At 39.6% G+C, this 20821-nt stretch overlaps 1 protein-coding gene across 18 annotated transcripts in view; it reads left to right on the forward strand.

Moving 5' to 3' along the window:
* The window catches only part of PTK2 (protein tyrosine kinase 2), a 330274-nt gene that overhangs the window by 155247 nt on the left and 154206 nt on the right, over positions 1-20821 (forward strand). For all 18 annotated transcript variants that reach the window (XM_075920049.1, XM_075920046.1, XM_075920048.1 and 15 more), the window contains 2 exons: positions 1637-1803; positions 6419-6506. In XM_075920049.1, coding sequence (XP_075776164.1) covers positions 1637-1803; positions 6419-6506 — 255 coding nt within the window. The remainder of the gene's footprint in view (positions 1-1636; positions 1804-6418; positions 6507-20821) is intronic.

Below are 20821 nucleotides of genomic sequence, written 5' to 3' on the forward strand. Positions count from 1 at the left end.
GCAGTATCTGACTGTGGCCTGTCTATCAGTATTTTTAATTGCTTTTTCTGTAGAAAATATCCAATTTTACCTTGACTCCATTTCCCAAACTCACTTTAGTCCAGTTCCAGTTTGAGAGAAACTGTCCTTTCAAAACATCAGCTCCTATTTTCATTATTGATGAGACATTGTCCTTCATGGGCAGATTTCTGAAATGAGCTCTGCATATTTTGCACATCATTTGTGCAAAGTATAGTAAACACACTGAGGCTATGTCTACACTGCATCCCTCTTGTGCACAAGCCTATGCAAATGAAGCATGGATTAGCATATTGCCATGCTTTATTTGCATAATTAATTAGGGGCCTTTTTGCGCAAAAAGGAGCTGTCTACACAGCTCCTTTTTGCACAAAAACTCCCTCTTGTGCAAGAGCTGTTCTTCCTGAAAAAATGAGGAAGAACGTCTCTTGCGCAAGAGGGTGTTTTTGCACAGAAAGGAATTGTGTAGGCAAATGCTGTATCCCCTAGTCCACTCAAGAACCTACCCCACACCTACCTCATCCTGTGTTTGGTCATTCCCAGGGTGGGTGGGACTCAAACCCACGACATTGTGCTTTGTAGGCCAATGCCCTATCTTCTAGGCCACTCCAGAACCTTCCCTAGCTTTCAGCGGATCCCTTATCCTGCCTTCCTAATACAGGAGCCAGTTATGGTGGCTGTCTGGCTGCTTCCAGGGTGGGTGGGGGAAGGGGGGACAGGACTCAAACCCCAAACCCTGAGCTCCCCCAGGCAAATGCCTTGTCCCCCTAGTCCACTAAGGATGTCTGTTATCCATTGTTGGCTATCTGGTCTACACAGCTCCTTTTTGCACAAAAACCCCCTGTTGCGCAAGAGCCGTTCTTCCTGAAAAAATGATCATTTCTTAGACTATAAGTATTTCTTGCCTTATAGTCTCTAAACTATAATTTATTAAAGGACAAACAAGATGTACAATTCTTCTGTTCGAAAAATCTACCTGAGTAAGATGCCTCTTGCATAAGGAATGTTTATGCCATTGTAGAGATTAATGTTGACCTTCCAGGATGAGTTAGATGGAAAACCCAAGGATTCATGAATGAATTAATCTTTTACTAAATCCTGTCTGCTCAGACATAAAAAAAGACAAATGCTTATGACAGTTTTCCTAAAGTAGGTGGGGACTGTCAAGATTTGTGGAAGTGTTAGATAATATTTAACCCAGGGGTTCTCAAACTTTGTGATACTGCGACACCCCTCCTCTGGGGTGGGGGGCGGGACCCACAGTTTTAGAAACACGGATTTAACCATACCCTTTTCTGCAAATTTTCCCTTTTATTTGCACCCATCCCAGCATTTTCCCTATGTACCGCACATGGGGGCTCAATTTTGGTAAGATACATGACTAGTACAAATTCATGTTAAGATCATAAAACTAAAAATTCAGAACTGTGATTATGATTTTAAAAACGAGAAACTTCTTTTCTTGCATCCTGAATAAATGTAGCTACATCAGATCCATTGATTAGCCCTTTGTGTAAAGTATGATATGGTTACCCTTTAAAAGCATGAACAAAAAGATTTTTTTCACAAACACTAGAGTCAACCATACATAACAAATGTGCATTTTTATATGTTTTAGGGCATAATTCAGAAGATAGTGGACAGTCACAAAGTAAAGAATGTGGCTTGTTATGGATTACGGCTCAGTCACCTGCAATCTGAGGAGGTCCACTGGCTACATCTGGACATGGGTGTGTCCAATGTGAGGGAGAGGTTTGAATTAGCCCACCCTCCAGAGGAATGGAAGTAAGATTATAAACCTATTTAATTTCTGAATCAAATCATTTTGTTCTGTTTGCCATAGACTTTGTATAATTTGCTGTTTTATAAAGGAAATGAGAACCTTTTCACTCCTCCTTCTCACTCCCCCCCCCTCTCCCATTCCAGAGGAAAGGCTCATTAGCTAGAAGGGAATTCTGCCAACTGCAAAGAGCTGAGAAGTCTAGCTTGAGCCTACAAACCTTGAGTAGGTAAGAGTAGGGTGACACTTGCAAAATAGGTAGTAGGTCCAGTGACCTACTTAATTGTATCCCTGTTCTAGAGATAAAAATGGTTTGATGCATTTCAAAGAGCTTCTAAAAGGGCATTTTATGTTCTTTAAAAGAATTTAGGAAAGTGTTAAGTTTCATACAATGCAGCCATCATTTAACTAAGACAAATGTTATTTTCTCCTGTTTGAAATGCTGCAGGTTGAAATAGGTTAAACTTTTCAGGTGAGATTTAATTACCAAATCTGTTAATTTACAAACCAGAGAAGAATGCAGATCAGTTTGCCTTAATGTCTTTCTTCTGCATTGTTAACTATAGAAAAACTGTCAGAAAAATGAACAAATATATAGCTGAGCAATTCATTAAGCAAGTCTACTGAAATTTACGTTCCGCCAGTTAATTCAGGTAAATCCTGTGCAGGTTAGATTCGATGATCAAAATAATCCCTTCTGAATATAATCAATTTTTTTACCATAACACATTTTACACGGGATTATTAATAATTTGTAAAGACAAAAATATGTTCTTCTGAAGAACTATAGTAGAGGAAGCAGTTTGCACTTAATTTCTTGAAATTTAAATTTCTAGATAATTTACTAATAAATGGTTACCACATTTGGAATCTGATCCTTTGAGTTTTAGTTCACTGGGTTAGCCTGTCACTCTAAATGAGAAAGTTTAAAACATTGGTGTCAGAAATACTGCACACTTTCTTATTGTGTACATGACATTTCATGGCTTCGTAGATGCTATAATGATTCAGATCAAGCAAATGGTCATATATAATGCTTTTAAGTGTCTGCGTGTGAGGGTGGAAGGGAGGGAAACATACTGTTCACAAAATATAACCAGAACCAAATATGAGATGAGACTAATTTATGCCATGGAAATGTCTTACATACTGTAAAAGTGTCATTTTCATTTATATTATGTGATGGAACCCTATAAGTTACACGTTACAAAACAAAGTTAATCAGTTTTAAAAGCAAAGTTAGGTAATTGTTTTGATGTTTGGATAAAAGGGTAGCATAAAAACCTCAGACAAGTGTAATGATAAGATATAAATTATTCAGCATGTTTCCAGAGAATCATTTTATGCTTTATCGAATACAAGCAGCCTGATGTACCTTTTATACCTATAGAGATTTGCTATGAATAATCAAAATGTTGCTGTCAGATTTGTAATACTATAGAACAGAGCATTTAGGATCAGATGACAGCACTTGTTAAAATATTTAGATTAGTAGAGTAAAAGAGAAGTCCTGGCATGGTGCTTGAACTAATAGCTTCCTACAACATGGTATGAGAACTTTTTTAGTGATTTTAATTTAAGACTATGTATTCACTATAGATGGGAAATGTATTTTCTAATGTTCTTTCAGATCAGTACAGAAGCTTAGATTATATTTGCTGTTAGCAGAAGGAGATAGAAAATAATAAAAATTCTTGGAATAAATTCTATTCCTAGCATAAGGGAGTTTTGTGGTGCTACAGGGTACTATTTCCAGTCCTGAGGAAGAAGCAGAGCAGAAGAGCAGTAAGGGAGGTGGCTCTACTCACACTGCACTGCAGTAGACTCCTATGGCTGCAGTTAAGACTCAGGATAAGTAATTAGTTCAGACCTACAAGCTCAGTCACAGTTTAAGCCAGACATCTCTTCTCTGTTCCCATAGTATTCAGTTCAGCTATAAAAGCATCTGTGGCCCATTTTCATAGCATTGCCAATGGGTAACCACCCTAATGAAAAGTAGCAGAGTGCAATTCTGTAGTGAGTGAAGGAGCAAGAAGTAGTTGTTTGTTGGGAGTCCATTCTCTCCCAATGCTTGAGCTTGCTTTAAGATGCCACTATTGCCTGGTCTTCACGGCTGAAAGAGGAACATTCTTTACTGTAGAGCAACTCACACAGATGAGCTATTCCAAAGTAAAAACTCAGTATAGACAGAACACTTCAGTTTTACTGAGTGGCAAACTAGATGAGATCATCCCCAAATAGGGGGGATAATGCTGACCTTTCCTACCTTACCTGATGGTAAAACAAAAATGCTTTGTCTTCATTATGTTTTTACCATGGGATATGTCACATACAGTTAGTTATCTGAAGGTAAAAAGCACACCTCTTTTTAGCAGCAACCTGTCACAGACCCCCAAATGAGTCAAAAGGATGATATCAGTGAACACTGGAGACTGTCAGTGGAGCTGAGTACTTATTTGTTCATTGATAAACATTCATTCTATTGAGGAAAGTGAAGTTGAGGAACACAGTTGTATACTACAATTAGCATAGCTCTCCCCTTTCATCGATGTGCAAGATCTAGCATAGCAAACATAGGTGTTTTATACCAAATTTATGTGCAGATTATACGTTTAATAATTGTAAAACACTTACTCTTCCAAATTAATTTGAGATTCCATAATCCAGTAACAAGCCAGTTACCATTAGATGCATCCTATTGTTATGTAAATTGTTATTTTTAACATTGGTGATGAATCTGCTTTGTTAAAAATTCTTGTAGAAATAAGTGATTAGCACAGTTAAAGAATAAAAGGCTTAACAGATGAAGATTTCAGAAATTTGGCAACTTGTACAGAAAGCAAAAATCAAAAGTTTTTTCATACTGATTCCTATATTTAGTACAGTGGATTCTCTTAATATGATAATAAAGAGACTTTTATAGTCTGCTACTTGAAGACTCATTCAAATTGATACAACTTGTGAGAAAGGGATGATAATCACAGTAACAAGCAAATTCAAACTTGCTTCTAAGAACATAAACCAGGAAAAATTTTGCAGTGATGTTTTAGTTTTGTTGCAAGTTCAGTAACTGATTTACTATTATTTTGTTCTATGTAGAGCAAGAGAGCTGTACCTAAAGAGGAGGGAGAAATTTAACTGAAATATTTGGCACTGAAATGTGTGTAGAAAGGAGAGAATGGAGCTTTGCCGAGTATAAAACAAGTCTTCCTAGAGCATAGATCCACAATAATTTGCAGGAGTTCCTGGAACCATGACAGTAGTACCAAACCCAGAACTGACCTCGTAGGATCCCACTAGATGTGTCTTCTCATTCTGCAACCTTTTGATAACTCCTGTTTGAGCGTGTTCTTCCAGCCAGTTCTGCACCCATTTTATAGTAATATCATGTAGACCTCATTTCTCTAGTTTGCTTACAAGAGTGTTATGCGGGGCTCTTTCAAAAGTCTTTCTAAAATAAAGATATATGACATCTACTGACTTCCTTCATCCACTAAGCCAGTAACCTCTCATAGAAGGAAATTAGGTTGGTTTGGCCTGATTTATTCTTGACTAATTAATGCTGGTTATTCCTTATACCCTTGTTATCCTCTAAATGCTCACAAACTTAACTGTTCAATCATTTGTTCCAGTCTCTTTCTAGGTATTGAAATTTGGCCAACTGGTCTCTAGTTATCCTGGTCCCCCTTATTATTATTATTATTATTATTATTATTATTATTATTAAAGATAATACAATGCTTGCCCATCTCCAGTCCTCTGGGATCACATCCAGGTTCCCTGTAAGCTGTGCCTTTGGGCAGCCACCTGGTAGAGATTCAAATGGTGCTCAGATGATTAGCTGAATGCCCAAAGCCAACAACATGTGTTTCTACTGGTGGTGCAATTCCACACATACTTCCGAATACATAACAGAATGTATTCTGCACATCGATGGAAACAATAGAGGGAATATTGATCGCAGCCCTCCTTCATGAGTTCTCAAAGACAGTTGCTAATAGTTCTGATGGCTTCAGGTAGTTTCTTAAGTATCCTAGAATTAATTGAATCACTATCTTGAGTTCACTGGACCTATCTAAATATTCTTTAATCCTTCCTAATCAACCTATAACGCTTCTGTACCATAATCTGGTCATTAGACTCATCCCACCCAGTCTCTGTGGTGCTAATTAAATTCTAATTTAGTTTGTACGCTGATACTTCCAGATCTTCCAGTTTCTTCCCCATACTCCTTGCATTTATTTATAATCATTTAAGATATTAGGTAGATTCCTCCAATGGCTTCCCTCTTGTTCCTCCCATGACCGTATTATTTTCCAAGCTCCCCATAACAACTAGCCCTCTATTGAGGTTTCCTTTTATATATTTAAGTGTTCCTCACTAGGTTGGTAGGTTGGAGTTTTACTGTAATTAATGAAATTTAAGCTGTAATTGCTTTTTAAAATGTAATAGCACTTGCAAATTATACAGAGGTTTTGTTTTGGTTTTATGTTTTAATTATATCTGGAACGGACCTTGAGAGGACACAACTCCTTGTCTACCCCGTTCTTTAAAAATTACAGGGGAGATGTGGTTATTCTCCTTGCCCTGTGGATATAATCCTGTTTTCTGTCTCTTTAGATATGAATTGCGAATCCGATATTTACCAAAAGGATTTTTGAATCAGTTTACTGAGGACAAGCCAACACTGAACTTTTTCTATCAGCAGGTACAATTTTTTTTTACTATTATTTATTTTCTCATTTGCAATCCTGAAAGTGTGTTCTACTTACATGGGGAACAAGTTGCTGCAAGAACCAAAAATTACGTACCATATTATTGTGTGTTTAAAACAAAAGTGGAAGAGACTGTCACTTCTTTCTCACTGAGAAGTGATGAGTGATACCTTATGCAAAGAGTGTGTTTTAGCAGATGTTTTCACACCCTGAATGCAATTTACAATTGCTCACTTGTCTGTTTTTATCCCTATTTCTAATTTTATTAAATTATTTATTCCTATTATATTTGAAAGTGTAACTAAATAACTTATTGTTTGTGTATTAGTGTATTCATGTGCATGTATTAATTGCTCAACCTAAATACAAAATGGTATTTTCTGGATTTTTAAGTTTTTCACCTCTGATAATAATTAGCAGTGATCTAAAAAATGTTCACTGAAGGGCCAACCATCGTAACAGTCCTTAACCTTTGAGCTTATTTGAAGATTTCGGCTGTTGTCTGTCTGTTATCTAGGGCCCAATTTTCAGATTTGAATGTTTGACATTAAGCATATGAATCCATATTTTGATGTCTGAATTAATAGTAGTTGACTAAGATGGTTATTTAAGTGCCAAAATACCAATATAGTTACCTCACTTAAATCTTGTCTGTTTAAAGTTAAAACATTTCTCTTCGTTGTAGAAAGAATAGTTTTCTCCACTTGCAGGAGTTACTGGATAAAATTCTGGCCTGTTTTTTGCCAGTTCAGACTATAAGATCATAATATTCCCTTCTGGCGCTAACGGTGTATGAAAACTCAGCCCCTAAAAACATTGATGTTGCCTGCTCATCATGCAGGACTTTGGCAATGTATTTGATTGCTGTGATGTTGATAATTCACATTACTAAAATACTGTCCGTGTTTAACAAACTTACTTGATACTGATAGTGTGTTTTTTCTCAGCTATATATTACATAATATCCCCATGTTTTCCATATAACAAGTTACTGTGCTCCTCACCCCTTTATTTGTTTTAGTAATTGCACCCACTGAGAAGTACTACACGTTGGACCTCCCTGATCCATCACCTTTGGGACCTGAATGGTCCCATAGAAAGGAGTTGGCTGGACCAGGAGAAGTCAGGCTTGGGCTCTCCTGGGGCTCCCCTTTTGTCTACCGGCCTGGCCAGTGCATTCAGAGGCAGCAAGGGGGGAAGTGGGAGCTGCCTGCCCCCCCACCCCAGCATTGCTGCCTCTGATGGAGATAGGATGAGGGGGCAGGCGGGAGCCGGTAAACACGGGAAGCTGGCTTTCAAGCCAGCTCCCCAGGCGTATCGGCTCACATGCACCGCTTGACCTCCTCTTCTGTGCTGCTGCCTCTCTATCAGAGACAGCAGTGAGGCAGGGCAGGTGAGGCAGCTGCAAGCAGCTTCTGTCCATGGTAAGCCCAGACTCACCATGGAAAGGGGCTGCTCCATGGGATGCTAGCACAGCCTCTGTCCACAGGAAACTCGCTCCCCCCCCCTCTCCCCTCGCAGATAGGGGCTGCTGCCACCCCACGCTGCTGCCTCCGATACAGGGGACTCCCTAGGAGTGGGGCCAGAGTGAACTGGCTGCCAGCCCCACCCCTGGGGACTATCAAACACCTTTTGTAGTGAACTAATATTTCACACTTAGTAATGCTTTTCCCCTGACTGTGGGAGTCTTAGCAAACAGTCTTATCATTACAAATACATAAGCATTACCTTAAACATGGAATATAGATATTATAAGTGTGATTAATACACACAGCATCCTACAAGCATTCCATGAAAATAACATTCTTATAACTCTTATCTGTTTTAATAATGCTAATATATAGGCAGCCAGACTGGCTTCAAACTACGCATTTGTCGGTGTGTAGAGAGGCCCAGTGTCCTTGGCATAAGCTGGCACCTGGTCTACCAGCATCATACACGTCACTTACCAAGTTCTGCAAAAGTGACAAGGAGTCCTGTGGCACCTTATAGACTAACAGATGTATTGGAGCATAAGCTTTCGTGGGCAAAGACCCACTTCTTCAGATGCATGTAGTGAAAATGTCCAGAGGCAGGTATAAATATGCAGGTCAGAATAAGGCTAGAGATAACGAAATAACCTCGATCGTGCTGAAATTTCTTCGAAACCCTGAGTGCTGTCTCAGCTGTTGTTCATCCGGGCTCTGCGAAAGTTGGTTTGTTACCATCTTTATAAAGAGCTTGTAAATATGAGAGAGTAGGCGTATAGGGCGGTAATTCTTAAGATTTTCTCTATCGCCCTTCTTGTGCAGCAAGATGGTATTCGACTCCTTCCAGCTTGATGGTATTTTTCCTTCTTCAAGATATCGACTGAATCTTAAAGCGAGGGCCTTCCAAAGTTTTTCGCCTCCTGCAGAAATAATTTCTGATATTATTCCATCTTTGCCTGGAGCTTTTCCCTTCTTCATCTGGTATAGTGTGCTTTGGATTTCGCTGACGATTATTGAGGGGACGCGTTCTTCTGACTCCTGGAGCGTTGGGAAATGGACATTGATTCTTGATTTGAATAGTTCTGTATAGAAGTCCTTACAGACCTCCTCCATCACTGCTCTGTCGATTACTGTCTCTCTATCCTTGTTCTTCAGTGCTGTTATGCTCAGTCTATACTGCGTCAATTCCCGCTTACATGTCCTGAAGCTCTTGTGTGATTCAGCTGTTTTGAGGAGTTTTTCTTTCCAGAAGTTCTCAAAGTCGTCCTTCAGTTTGCACAGAATGGAGTACTCGAAGTTGTTATCTGAGCTCCTTTTCATGTTTCTCTGCTTCTCCATCAGGCTTTTTGTTTCCTTCGAGATTCTTCCCTTCACCTTCTTCGACTTTTCAATTTCAGCTGCTTTTAAGCAACGTCTCAGCTTGTCAGCAAAGATACTATAGTTCTCATCACGCTTTTCCGTCTGGCTCCAGTCAAACCCAGAAATCGCTTTCTTCAGCTTTGCTTCATTGAATGTCTTCGGCTGCTGTTTCCTATTTGCCATCTGTAACGCCTTCTTTTCCACCACTTTGTTGAAAATCAACTTCGCTCTAAGCAAGTGATAGTCACTGCCGATGTTGAAAGGCTACACCACAGAGACGTCTTGAACAATGCGCCTTTTATTGACTAAAATATAGTTGATTTCATTCTTGCTCTTCGCATTTGGTGCAATCCACGTCCACCTTCTTGCGATCTTCTTTTTATACCAGATGTTTGCCACATATAGTTCTTTCATTTCTGCCATCACTACTAACCTTTCTCCTCTTTCATTCTTTTTGCCACTGCCGTATCTTCCTATGAACTTTTCGCCAGCTTTCCCTCGTCCGACCTTGGTGTTAAAGTATCCCATCGTGACAGTGTAAGTGGATTTTTGCGCGAGGGCTCTTTCGAGCTCTCAGTAGAATTCTTCCACTTCTTTGTCCTCACTTATACTTGTGGGGACATAGGCCTGGATGACCTTGAGGGTAGTCTTTGACTCTATCTGAAGATAAAGCACACCAATACGTGATGATATTAGCTGGTATGATATAACTTTCAAAGACCAGTCCTTACTGACGATAAATCCGACTCCCCCAACATTTCTAGAACCGTCCCCCTTTCCGAGCTTCACAGTGCTTCCATCCTTCCAGTTGACTACCAACTCCTTCTTTCGTCAGGTGTCACAGACACCGAGGATGTTGCATCTTATCCTTTTCTTTTCCTCCATCAGATGGTTTAATGTTTCCTCCCTCGCCAGCAACCTACAATTGTAAGCACACACACCAAAGGTTGTCCTTTTCTGTGTTGGCCTAGTGCCCGACATTTTTGTCGACCTCGTTGGTCAATTTCCACTCCGCCACTGTAGAATGATTTAATGACATTCAGGAGACTAAAACCCATTTACTTGTGTTGTTTTAGCCATTGACTTCAAGCCATCTCCCTGGGTAGGTGGGCAGGCGTCAATGCATTTTAATAGGAAAAAATTGATAATTCTCTTTCACCTTCATCTTTCATCTCAAATTAAGGTTTGGAATAAACATACTAACTCATGTTCACTACAATTTACATATTAAGAATGCCAAACCTTGAATTCTGCAGGTGCAATACTATTGTTAAATAACTGAACAGTATTTTCTTAAAATGCAATTTAAGAAAACGAAATATATTGCCATGTTTTATCAGTGATGACCTTATGTTCGCAAAGTGCAGTTCAAACATGTCTCTTCTTAGAAAGAACTTGGTATTTCATGCTATGATGGGAGGAAAGCAGTCTTTGGCTATGTCTTTCCATGCTTATTCTCAGCCAGAAGGTGAATGTATTTGGACAACTTTGATTTGATTTTGCTACATAGGGATCTTACTAGGCCAATAAGTCTTGGGACCCTTTGTTTTCAGTTTCCAGCAAAAGGTGTCCAACCATAGATATTTGTATTCAAACTCTTTGTATTTATTCCATACCTGGGCAAATGTCTCAGATGCCCATGCTGCCTTTTCCCATTAGACAATCAAGTTAATATCCAATTCTAAAATAAAAATTAATTTAACTCAACCATCTAGTCAACCAGCCATTGGGAGATACCCAGGGAAGACTTTCTTCCCAGTTCCTCTCCATTCCCTTTCCTTCCTTTCTTGGGGAGAGCAATTGTATTACAATAGCAAACTCACCTGCCCTCATAGACAGAGTCCTGATAACAAAGCTGTCTTCTTTTATCCCACAATTACAGTCAAGGGTGGGAAACAGCTGCTTCTATTCAATTCCTTTTGGTGGCCTTATCTTTCTAACAGCTATGAAGTTTTTGGTATTTTGGTTTGTGAAAGTGGCCTCCGAGGATCTGTACTACACAATTCAAAGGGTCTGAACCAGCCCTCTCTGATGTTATTTCTTAGCTAGCCAAGTGAGGGATTTGTGACACTTCATATGGGGCATTTATGTAGCACTTTCTGATTGAATACGTGCCCTGCTAAATTTAGGGAAAAGTTGAACAACAGATTACAGATTAATAAAGACAGAATTATGGTACATGCTCAGCTCCAAAAATTTACTCTCACACATGCAGGCAGATGCATTTAACTGCGATATCAAATGTTCAATTCATAAGAACATAAGAACAGCAATACTAGGTCAGACCAAAGGTCCATCTAGCCCAGTATCCTGTCTTCCAACAGTGGCCAATACCAGATGCCCCGGAGGGAGTGAAGAGAACAGGGAATCATCTAGTGATCCCTCTCCTGTCATCCATTTCCAGCCTATGGCAAACAGAGGCTAGGAACACCATTCCTACCCATCCTGGCTAATAGTCTTTGGTGGACCTAACCGCCATGAATTTATCTAGTTCTTTGTTAAAGTCCTGCTCTTCACAGCATCCTCTGGAAAGGAGTTCCACAGGTTGACTGTGCGCTGTGTGAAGAAAAACTTCCTTTTGTTTATTTTAAACCTGTTGCCTATTAATTTCATTTGGTGACCCCTAATTCTTATGTTATGAGAGCAAGTAAATAACTTTTCCATATTCACTTTTTCCACGCCAGTCATGATTTCATAGACCTCTATCATATCCCCCCTTAGTCTCCGCTTTAAGCTGAAAAGTCAAAGTCTTTTTAATTTCTCTTCATATGGGACCCCGTTCCAAACCCCTAATCGTTTTTGTTGCCCTTTTCTGAACCTTTTCCAATGCCAATATATCTTTTTTGAGATGAGGCGACCACATCTATATGCAGTATTCAAGATACCATGGTTTTATATAGAGGTAATAAGATATTTTCTATTTTATTCTCTATTCCTTTTTTAATGACTCCTAACATTTTATTTGCTTTTTTGACTGCCGCTGCATACTGAGTGAATGTTTTCAGAGAACTATCCACAATGACGCCGAGATCTTTCTCTTGAGTAGTTGTAGCCAAATTGGGATTATTTTTTCTAATGTGCATTACTTTACATTTATCAACATTAAAATTCATGTGCCATGTTGTTGCCCAATCACTTCATTTTGTGATATTTTGAGCTTTTTTAAGCTCTTCACAGTCTGCTTTGGTCTTAACTATCTTGAGCAATTTAGTATCATCTGCAAATTTTGCCACCTCACTATTTACCCCTTTCTCAAGACCATGTATAAATAAGTTGAATAGGATTGGTCCCAGGACAGACCCTTGGGGATCAAAACTAGTTACCACTCTCCATTCTGAAAATTTACCATTTATTACTACCCTTTGTTTCCTGTCTTTTAACCAGTTATAAATCCATGAAAGGATCTTCCCTCTTATCCCATGGCAACCTACTTTATTTAAGAGCCTTTGATGTGGGATCTTGTCAAAGGCTTTCTGGAAACCTAAGTACAGGCAGTCCCCGGGTTACGTACAAGATAGGGACTGTAGGTTTGTTCTTAAGTTGAATCTGTATGCAAGTCGGAACTGGCGTCTGTATGTAAGTCGGAACAAAGCCTCTGAGGACGCCGGCAGCGGGACAGCCACGGCGCATCTGGGCTGTCCGCTGCCTACGTGTTCCGCGGCTTTGCTCCCCATCTCCCTGGTCTGCTGGTCTCCAGCAGACCAGGGAGACGGGGAGCAAAGCCACGGAGGACCCGGGCGGCGGGACCGCGGTGCGTCTCGGTCCCCCGCCCGGGTCTCCCTGGTCTGCTGGGGGGGGGGAGGGCGCAGCTAGTACGCCCCGCCCCCCCAGCAGACCAGGCTTTTCTCCGGACGCCTGTGGTAGAGCAGCTGGGGCGCTGCCGGTTGGTCCCGCAGCACCGCTCTGGGCGCTACTGGACCAACCCGGCAGCACCCCAGCTGCTCTGCCCCAGGTGTCCTGATTCAGCTGCTGTTGCTCAGTTTCAGCAGCGGCTGACTTGGGGACGCCTGGGGCAGAGCAGCTGGGGTGCTGCTGGGTTGCTCCAGTAGTGCCGAGGAGCGGCGCTACTGGAGCAACCAAGCAGCACCCCAGCTGCTCTGCGCCAGGCGTCCTGATTCAGCCGCTGCTGAAACTGAGCAACAGCAGCTGAATCAGGACACCTGGGGCAGAGCAGCTGGGGTGCTGCCGGGTTGGTCCAGTAGCGCCCAGAGCGGTGCTGCGGGACCAACCGGCAGCGCCCCAGCTGCTCTACCACAGGCGTCCGGAGAAAAGCCTGGTCTGCTGGGGGGGGGGGGGAGGGGCATACTAGCTGCGCCCGGCCCCCCCCCCCCCCCAGCAGACCAGGGAGACCCGGGCGGGGGACCGAGACGCACCGCGGTCCCGCCGCCCGGGGCCTCCACGGCTTTGCTCCCCGTCTCCCTGGTCTGCTGGAGACCAGCAGACCAGGGAGACGGGGAGCAAAGCCGCGGAACACGTGGGCAGCGGACAGCCCAGATGCGCGGCGGCTGTCCCGCTGCCGGCGTCCTCAGAGGCTTTGCTCCCCGTCTCCCTGGTCTGCTGGTCTCCAGCAGACCAGGGAGACGCGGAGCAAACCCCGTTCGTAACGTAACGTAAGTCGGATCCGCGTAACTCGGTAACTGCCTGTACACTATATCCACTGGATCACCCTTGTCCACATGTTTGTTGACCCCCTCCAGAACTGTTGTAGATTAGTAAGGCATACTTTCCCATTACAGAAACCATGTTGACTTTCCCACAACAAATTATGTTCACGTATGTGTCTGACAATTTTATTCTTTACTATAATTTCAACTAATTTGCTCAATACTGACATTAGATTTACTGGTCTGTAATCGCCAGGATCACCTCTTGAGCCCTTTTTAAATATTGCCATCACATTAGCTATCTTCCAATCATTAGGTACAGGAACTGATTTACAAACCACAGTTTCCCATTTGAGTTCTTTCAGAACTCTTGCGTGAATGCCATTTCCCGGTGACTTGTTACTGTTAAGTTTATCTGTTTGTTCCAAAACCTCCTCTAATGACACCTCAGTCTGGGATAATTCCTCAGATTTGTCACCTAAGAAGAATGGCTCAGGTTTGGGATTGTACAATGGGGATTGCACTACTTACCTGCCTTTCCTTCTTTAGGTTATTTTCCAGTGTATTTTAGTGGCACAGGGTTACCTTTGTACCTGAACCCTGGAGGAGATTTGTCCCTCTCTTTCCATAGGGGGAGGGTAGCAATAGTTAATTCCTGAAACACCATGCATGATTCAGCTTATTTCTCATGCCTTCTCACAGAACAACTGCTGCACTCCTTTTGGCTCCAGGTCTTGGCCGAGCATGGATTGTGGGTGTCTTTGAATCGTCGTGCATCAGTCCAGGCAGTTTGCTGCCAGTGGCTCAGTGCCTTGGGATATGTCGAGGAAACAGAAGTATTTCTATACTGAATTAAGCCTATACATTTCTACATTGGTGTTAAAAATTTTGATCAGTTTATTAGGTAGTTTTAGTAACTGATAAAAATATAAATCTGTTTTGATGGTAAAATATTACATATAGTGATCAGAAAGAATCCTCTCTCTTCCTCCCCCCACTTATTCACTAGTGCATGTTTGACTTACTTGTATAATGCTCATAAGGGTATAAAATTACCTTTTGGACCATCAGGTTTTTGGCCAGTGTCTGAACTTGACAAACCAGCGGCCTGATTCAGAATAGCAAATGCTATGTTGCATTTTCTGTTCAATATAACACTATCCATGCTGTTTTCAAATACTACCAAGCATGAGCCAGGTCCACAGTGCATACCGATACAGCTGCCTTTGATTTCAGGAAGTTTTCCTTTTCCTCCTAAAAGCAGTTCTAGCATCTGTCTTCAAATACTATACAGTTTGACTGTTTAACCCATCAGTGACTTGATTTGTTGTTCTAATACACATATGTTTAGCACAAAGCTCTCTGATGAGTAAAGTTTAAGTGCTGCTGTTTTGCAAGGTTCTCTCTAGAAAATTTTTTGTAACCTCGTTGGCTTTCTGGATGTGTAAAATGTTGACATAAGTTGTGGAGTTTAATGAATGACTACATTTCAGTCTTGATCTGAAGTTAGGTTTCCTGTTCTTTTTATCTTTACAGTTTTAAACTAAAATTACCCATCTAGTTTTGCCTCCTACTTTAAGTTACCAGTTTAACTGAAAAATATTTTTCTCCGTACAAAAATATTGAAAAATATCCAAATCCACTCTTTGTTGGTCTGTATTTGTTGTAGAGTAAAATGAAATTACAGTTCAATTGGCATAAGGAAGTTTGATTAACAGTGGCTTTTGGCTGGGCTTACGTTTATCTTTCAGTAGAACTGAAAGAGGAGGTAGAAATAATTGATTGTTCCACTTTTTCTGTCACACAGTTTATTTCTAGGTGTCCTTTATAGAACATTGAAGCAGCAATTAAAACCACTTCAAGCTGACTGTCCTTTTGGAAATGACAAAATAAAAACATAAGAGCAACCTTTCTGACTCTTTGTCTAGCTTCCCATACTGCCTTCTGGGCTTCCTGTAGCTCTGCCCCACCTTTACTTCCTGCTGGCCTGTGGCTTTCCTGTGTCAGCAAAGTGTCTTAAATCTAATTCAGCTGGGGTTTGCGCTTTGTCCTTCAGTGTGCAGGAAAACATAATCACTTTATAGCTTTCCTTCCTCCAAGATTTCTCTTTAATTGGGGTTGCTGTACATCACTTCTTTCCTCAGCAGATATTATGAACCTTTTCTTTTTAAGTTCTTATATTGTTCATCACCTTTATGATGCTCTGTACCGTTCTTGGCTCAAGGAAAGGCCTTGTACAGTGGAAATGTTTTATTTTGATTCATAATTTTGTGTATTACAGTAATTTCAGATTAGACTTAACATTACTTAGTAAATTCTTCATTAAAGCTTTTTTATAAAACTTAGTTATAAAAGCAGTAGGCTATTTAAAAATAGCAGAGCTGGCAAGGAATTGTACAGTTTAACCTAATTAAGTATTAACATAACTTTGGTGATATTAAAAATAGGCGGCCTGGACCAAGGGACTTTGCTTGATGAGAGTAAATGCTCTGTGGAAAATTAAAGCCAATCAGAAACATCTGCAGAAGAGCTCTATATTACGACCAGTACAGATACCCCATAAAAGTGATGTGCATAAAGGGCTGATGGATGATACATAAAGTATGCCCTAAAGGGAAGTATTCATAAATGTGAGATTTGCAGCTGCTTAAAAACTAAAATGGCAAATCAAACTAAAGATCACCTGTCTGCTGCTGACAGCTTGTAAGAATAATTACAAGTGAAATACCTTTTTAAAGAAATTAAAGCATATAAATGAATTGTTATATTTGAAAATAAATATTACAGTAGGAATTTTGTGATTCAAAACCCCATCTGCCTCCCACCTAAATAGGTTTGATTTATATAGTTATATAAGCTGTACTACTTTTATGTTTTATATAAAACGTCTTTGCTTTCCAATAACACTGTATTCTTGCACTATACGAGCAGTCTAAATAATGTGCATCAGTCTGCTGTTTACTAGGTTCCTGGGCAAATACATGCTTTGATTTAAAAGCTGTGCCTGTTTACACCAGGTCAGAAATTGGGGTATAGGTTTATACAAAGTATCTAGCTTGCATCGGCCCTTAAAAATTACTTGTTCACCCCTCTCCCTCCTTCCAAATTTTATATTTTTAAGAGTCCTAGATACAACATATTTGGAAACATAATTATGTCTGTGTGGACATGCATGTTGTATAGACAATATCCTTCGTATGTATTAAAGATCTTTAGCAAAATGCGTGTTATATTATTCAGGTTAATAGATTAACGGTGTATAAGGCAAAAAAAGGAGTGTTTGTGAATCACACTGATCTTGAGGCTTATTTGAACTAGAAGAAAGAACTTCAAACATGGGGGAGGGAAACTATGTAAAATGATCAGTTAGCAGAGCATGTCCCATCGGTTAAGTACTATATGCTTCCCAAGTGTATAGTCCTACTTTATGAAAAATTGGAGAAGCAGCAGCATATATTACAGTGACATCTGGAGATCTGCCCATCCTGACAGAAGGGATAATTTTAGCTATTCTGTCTCAGACAATACCTTGTCAGGAGTTGACTTTTTCCTAATCTCTAATGTCCTTTTTATTAACATAGGGGTTTGTGAAATAAGTGAAGGATGTCAAAGATCACCTCCAGTTAATATAGAAACTTTGACCTTGGAAGAGGAGGAGCAGCAGCAGATGGCAGATGAATGTTGCCCTATTACAGAGACTGTGCTTTTAACTCTATAAAAAACTGAGGCTTAAATTTTTCCCTAACGTAAACGTCCCACATGTAATGAATCTTGTATTATCAGATAGGCAAATGGAGAGGAGGCACATACATGTAGTGGAGAGGTAAACAAATTACATTTTAAACGTTAAAAAACAACAGATCGTCTAGTAGCACCTTTTTCTTGTTACAGACTAACTCAGCTACCCTCTGAAGATTTTAAAAGTTGTGGTGTAATAATTAAACAGCTCATTAAGATGGCTCCTAAAAAGTAAAGTACTCTTGACATTAGCAACATGAAAACAATTTTTAAGAAGAATGGACAAAATTAACACTAATTCAATAGGTTTTTACTTAAGCTTTCTGCAACCCACATTTCTTAGTCTAGAATCTTGAGATACCTCAAACCACATAGGATTTGAGTGGAAGGCTACTGAGGAAAATTCAAGGGTCTAAAAAAATTACTACTGATGAATTGTACTGTGATATTTGTGTAGTATAAATGTAAATAATTTTATTGTGGTGACCGCCTTGCTAAAAACATTCATTTAGCGCTGTCAGTATTCTGTGAAATGTGGCAAATGTTCAACAATTGCCAGGAACCCTACAGAACTGATTAGGCCAGAAAGCACAACATGTTTTCCAGCTGAAACTATTATTGTTATTTATTTGTAACTGTAGTAATTGGAAGCCCTAATCTCAAATCAAGATCCAGTTGTGCTATGCACTGTACCAACACAGAACAAAGTACAACAAAAAAATTAGTTTAAGACACAAGATGCAACTTTCTTACATTGGAGTAGGATGAGTTGGAGAGGAACTAAAAGCACTTAGAATAGAACCTCAGAGTTATAAACACTTCTGGAACGGAGGTCACTTGTAACTCTGAAATGTTTGTAATTCTGAACAAAAAGTCATGACTATTCTTTCAAAAGCTTACAAATTAACATTGACTTACACAGTTTTGAACTTTCACTATGCAGAAGAAAAATGCTGCTTTTAACCATTTTAATGTCAAGGAAACAAGCATAGAACAGTTTCCTTACCTCAGGGGTGTCCAAACTTTTTTCAAAGAGGGCCAGATTTGATGAAGTGAACATGCGTGAGGGTCGACCATTTTGCCTGACATTCTTTGAACCATTAAAATTAAATGCAAATTAACTATTTTATGCAAAGTTTATTGCAAACGGCATACTTTTCATTTCGTCACATGGATGACAAATCTAAACAGGTGTTAAATCACTCTGCCTTTCATATCTGAAGGCCAGATGAAAAAAAAATCCAGGAAGCTGAAATATATGTCAGGAACATTGTAAAGTACATTACATATTATTGGTAATAAAGGTTGTCTGTCAACTTTTAAGTTAAAAAAATATGAACAGGAACATAACACCAAGTAAACATGTTGTGTCCAAATATATTTATAACTGATTTAGACCAACTGACATTAACTGAGATTTTACAGTGTATTCATCTCAATACATATGGATTCGTTGGGGGCCATAAAAGATAGATATTGCCAAATCACCTGTGGGGCCGTATTAAACCGGAACACGGGCCACAATTGGCCCACGGGTCGGACTTTGGACATGCCTGCCTTACCTTATCAATTTTTTAAACTTTCTTTTTATATTTAAATAGTTTGTTTAGCACATCATAGTAATATATTTACTTTTTTCTTTGGGGTGGAGGGGTAGTCTCTACTGCTGCCTGATTGCATATCTCTAGTTTGAATGAGGTATATTTGGCTGACCAGTCAGTTCCTAGCTTTGATCTTCATGACTCTGCGGTTTTACTGTATGTCTCCTTGCAGTTAACTTGCTCTCTTAGTGGATTCCTACACTCCTAAGCTTACTAATGCAGCTGCCCTGCTGTTGGATCGCTCATGTAGCCACTCTGTACCAATGGGACAGAGCTTTCCTTTCAACATAATAAAACCACAAGTATGTTTGACCTGGATGCAAGAGATGCAGCCTCTGCAGTAGTTTAGCTGTTTTTGTCTGGGCTTTAATGTGGCCATAATGTGTATGAATAGTTATTGGGAATGGATCACAGTTGCTGAATACTGTATTTCTGATTTTTTGTTTGTTTGTTTGTTTTGTTAAAACTGATTTCACTTTAGCCAGGAATCTCCTGTGTCAGAGTGTTTACATCCGTAAAGTACTTTTACATCTTTGGATGAAAGACATTTTTAGGGGCAAATTGTAGCCATCTTCTCCTCTTACCTGTGCTTTTTTAAACTAATCTAGTTCTGATTAATCGAGATTGCCTTGTATTTGTTAATAGAAATATTTATTAATTCAGTAGAAAAAAAGATACGGTTGTTTGTATATTTTTCTAAATTCCTTCATGTTGACTATTAGATCTAGATTTTAAACTTCGTATATACTCACTCTGGTCTTCCTGTGCACTAAAAGCAGTTTCTCAACACTATGCTTGAAAGAAAGTAGTGTGGTATAAGTGGGTCACAGACACAGAAGCAAAACAAGAAATAGATTACTTCTTATCTTTAAATCATCCCTCTGGAAAAATTGAGGATATTTCCTGTGAGAAATTTTTGCTGACTTGAAACGTGTTTGGAAAGCCACCATAAGAAGCTAATCGAAATACTGGTCTATAGCATAGTTTGCTATACCAGAACCAATGATTTTATCAAGAATTTCTATAGCAATTTAGTTTGGAAACATAAAATACAGTCAAACATGTTTTGTTTTATTAAACATTTTTCTATATTACATAATTTGGAGTAAAATCAGAATAATTATAGTGGAATAAGGAAAACTTTTCTCATTTTTTTTATCCATAGATTGAATGGAGAAAAAAAATCATTATCTAAAGCGAAAATTATTTCTGTTGTATAAAATTCTTACTCCAATTGCAAGCAATGTTGTAAAGAGGATGATGTTTGTAGCCTGTCTGTCTTGAGTGAATATTTTTCCAAAATATTGTAGCTATGTAAAAATCGTATGTGGGTGAATAAAGCAGATGGCTTTTTAAAGTAGCAGCTGGTAGGTAAAATGTAACGTCTGTGTGAAATTTCTTTTTCTTAGATCATGTGTCATAGAGTGAGGCAGCTCACTAATTTCTCAGTGTTCACGTACATGGACACTTCTCACCCTTCCAGTCATGATAGGTTTTGCCATTTGGAATTTACTAGTCAATTACAATGTAGAGAAAT

This window comes from Pelodiscus sinensis, chromosome 2 (genome assembly GCF_049634645.1).
Source record: "Pelodiscus sinensis isolate JC-2024 chromosome 2, ASM4963464v1, whole genome shotgun sequence".
In the NCBI taxonomy this organism is placed as follows: Eukaryota; Metazoa; Chordata; order Testudines; family Trionychidae; genus Pelodiscus; species Pelodiscus sinensis.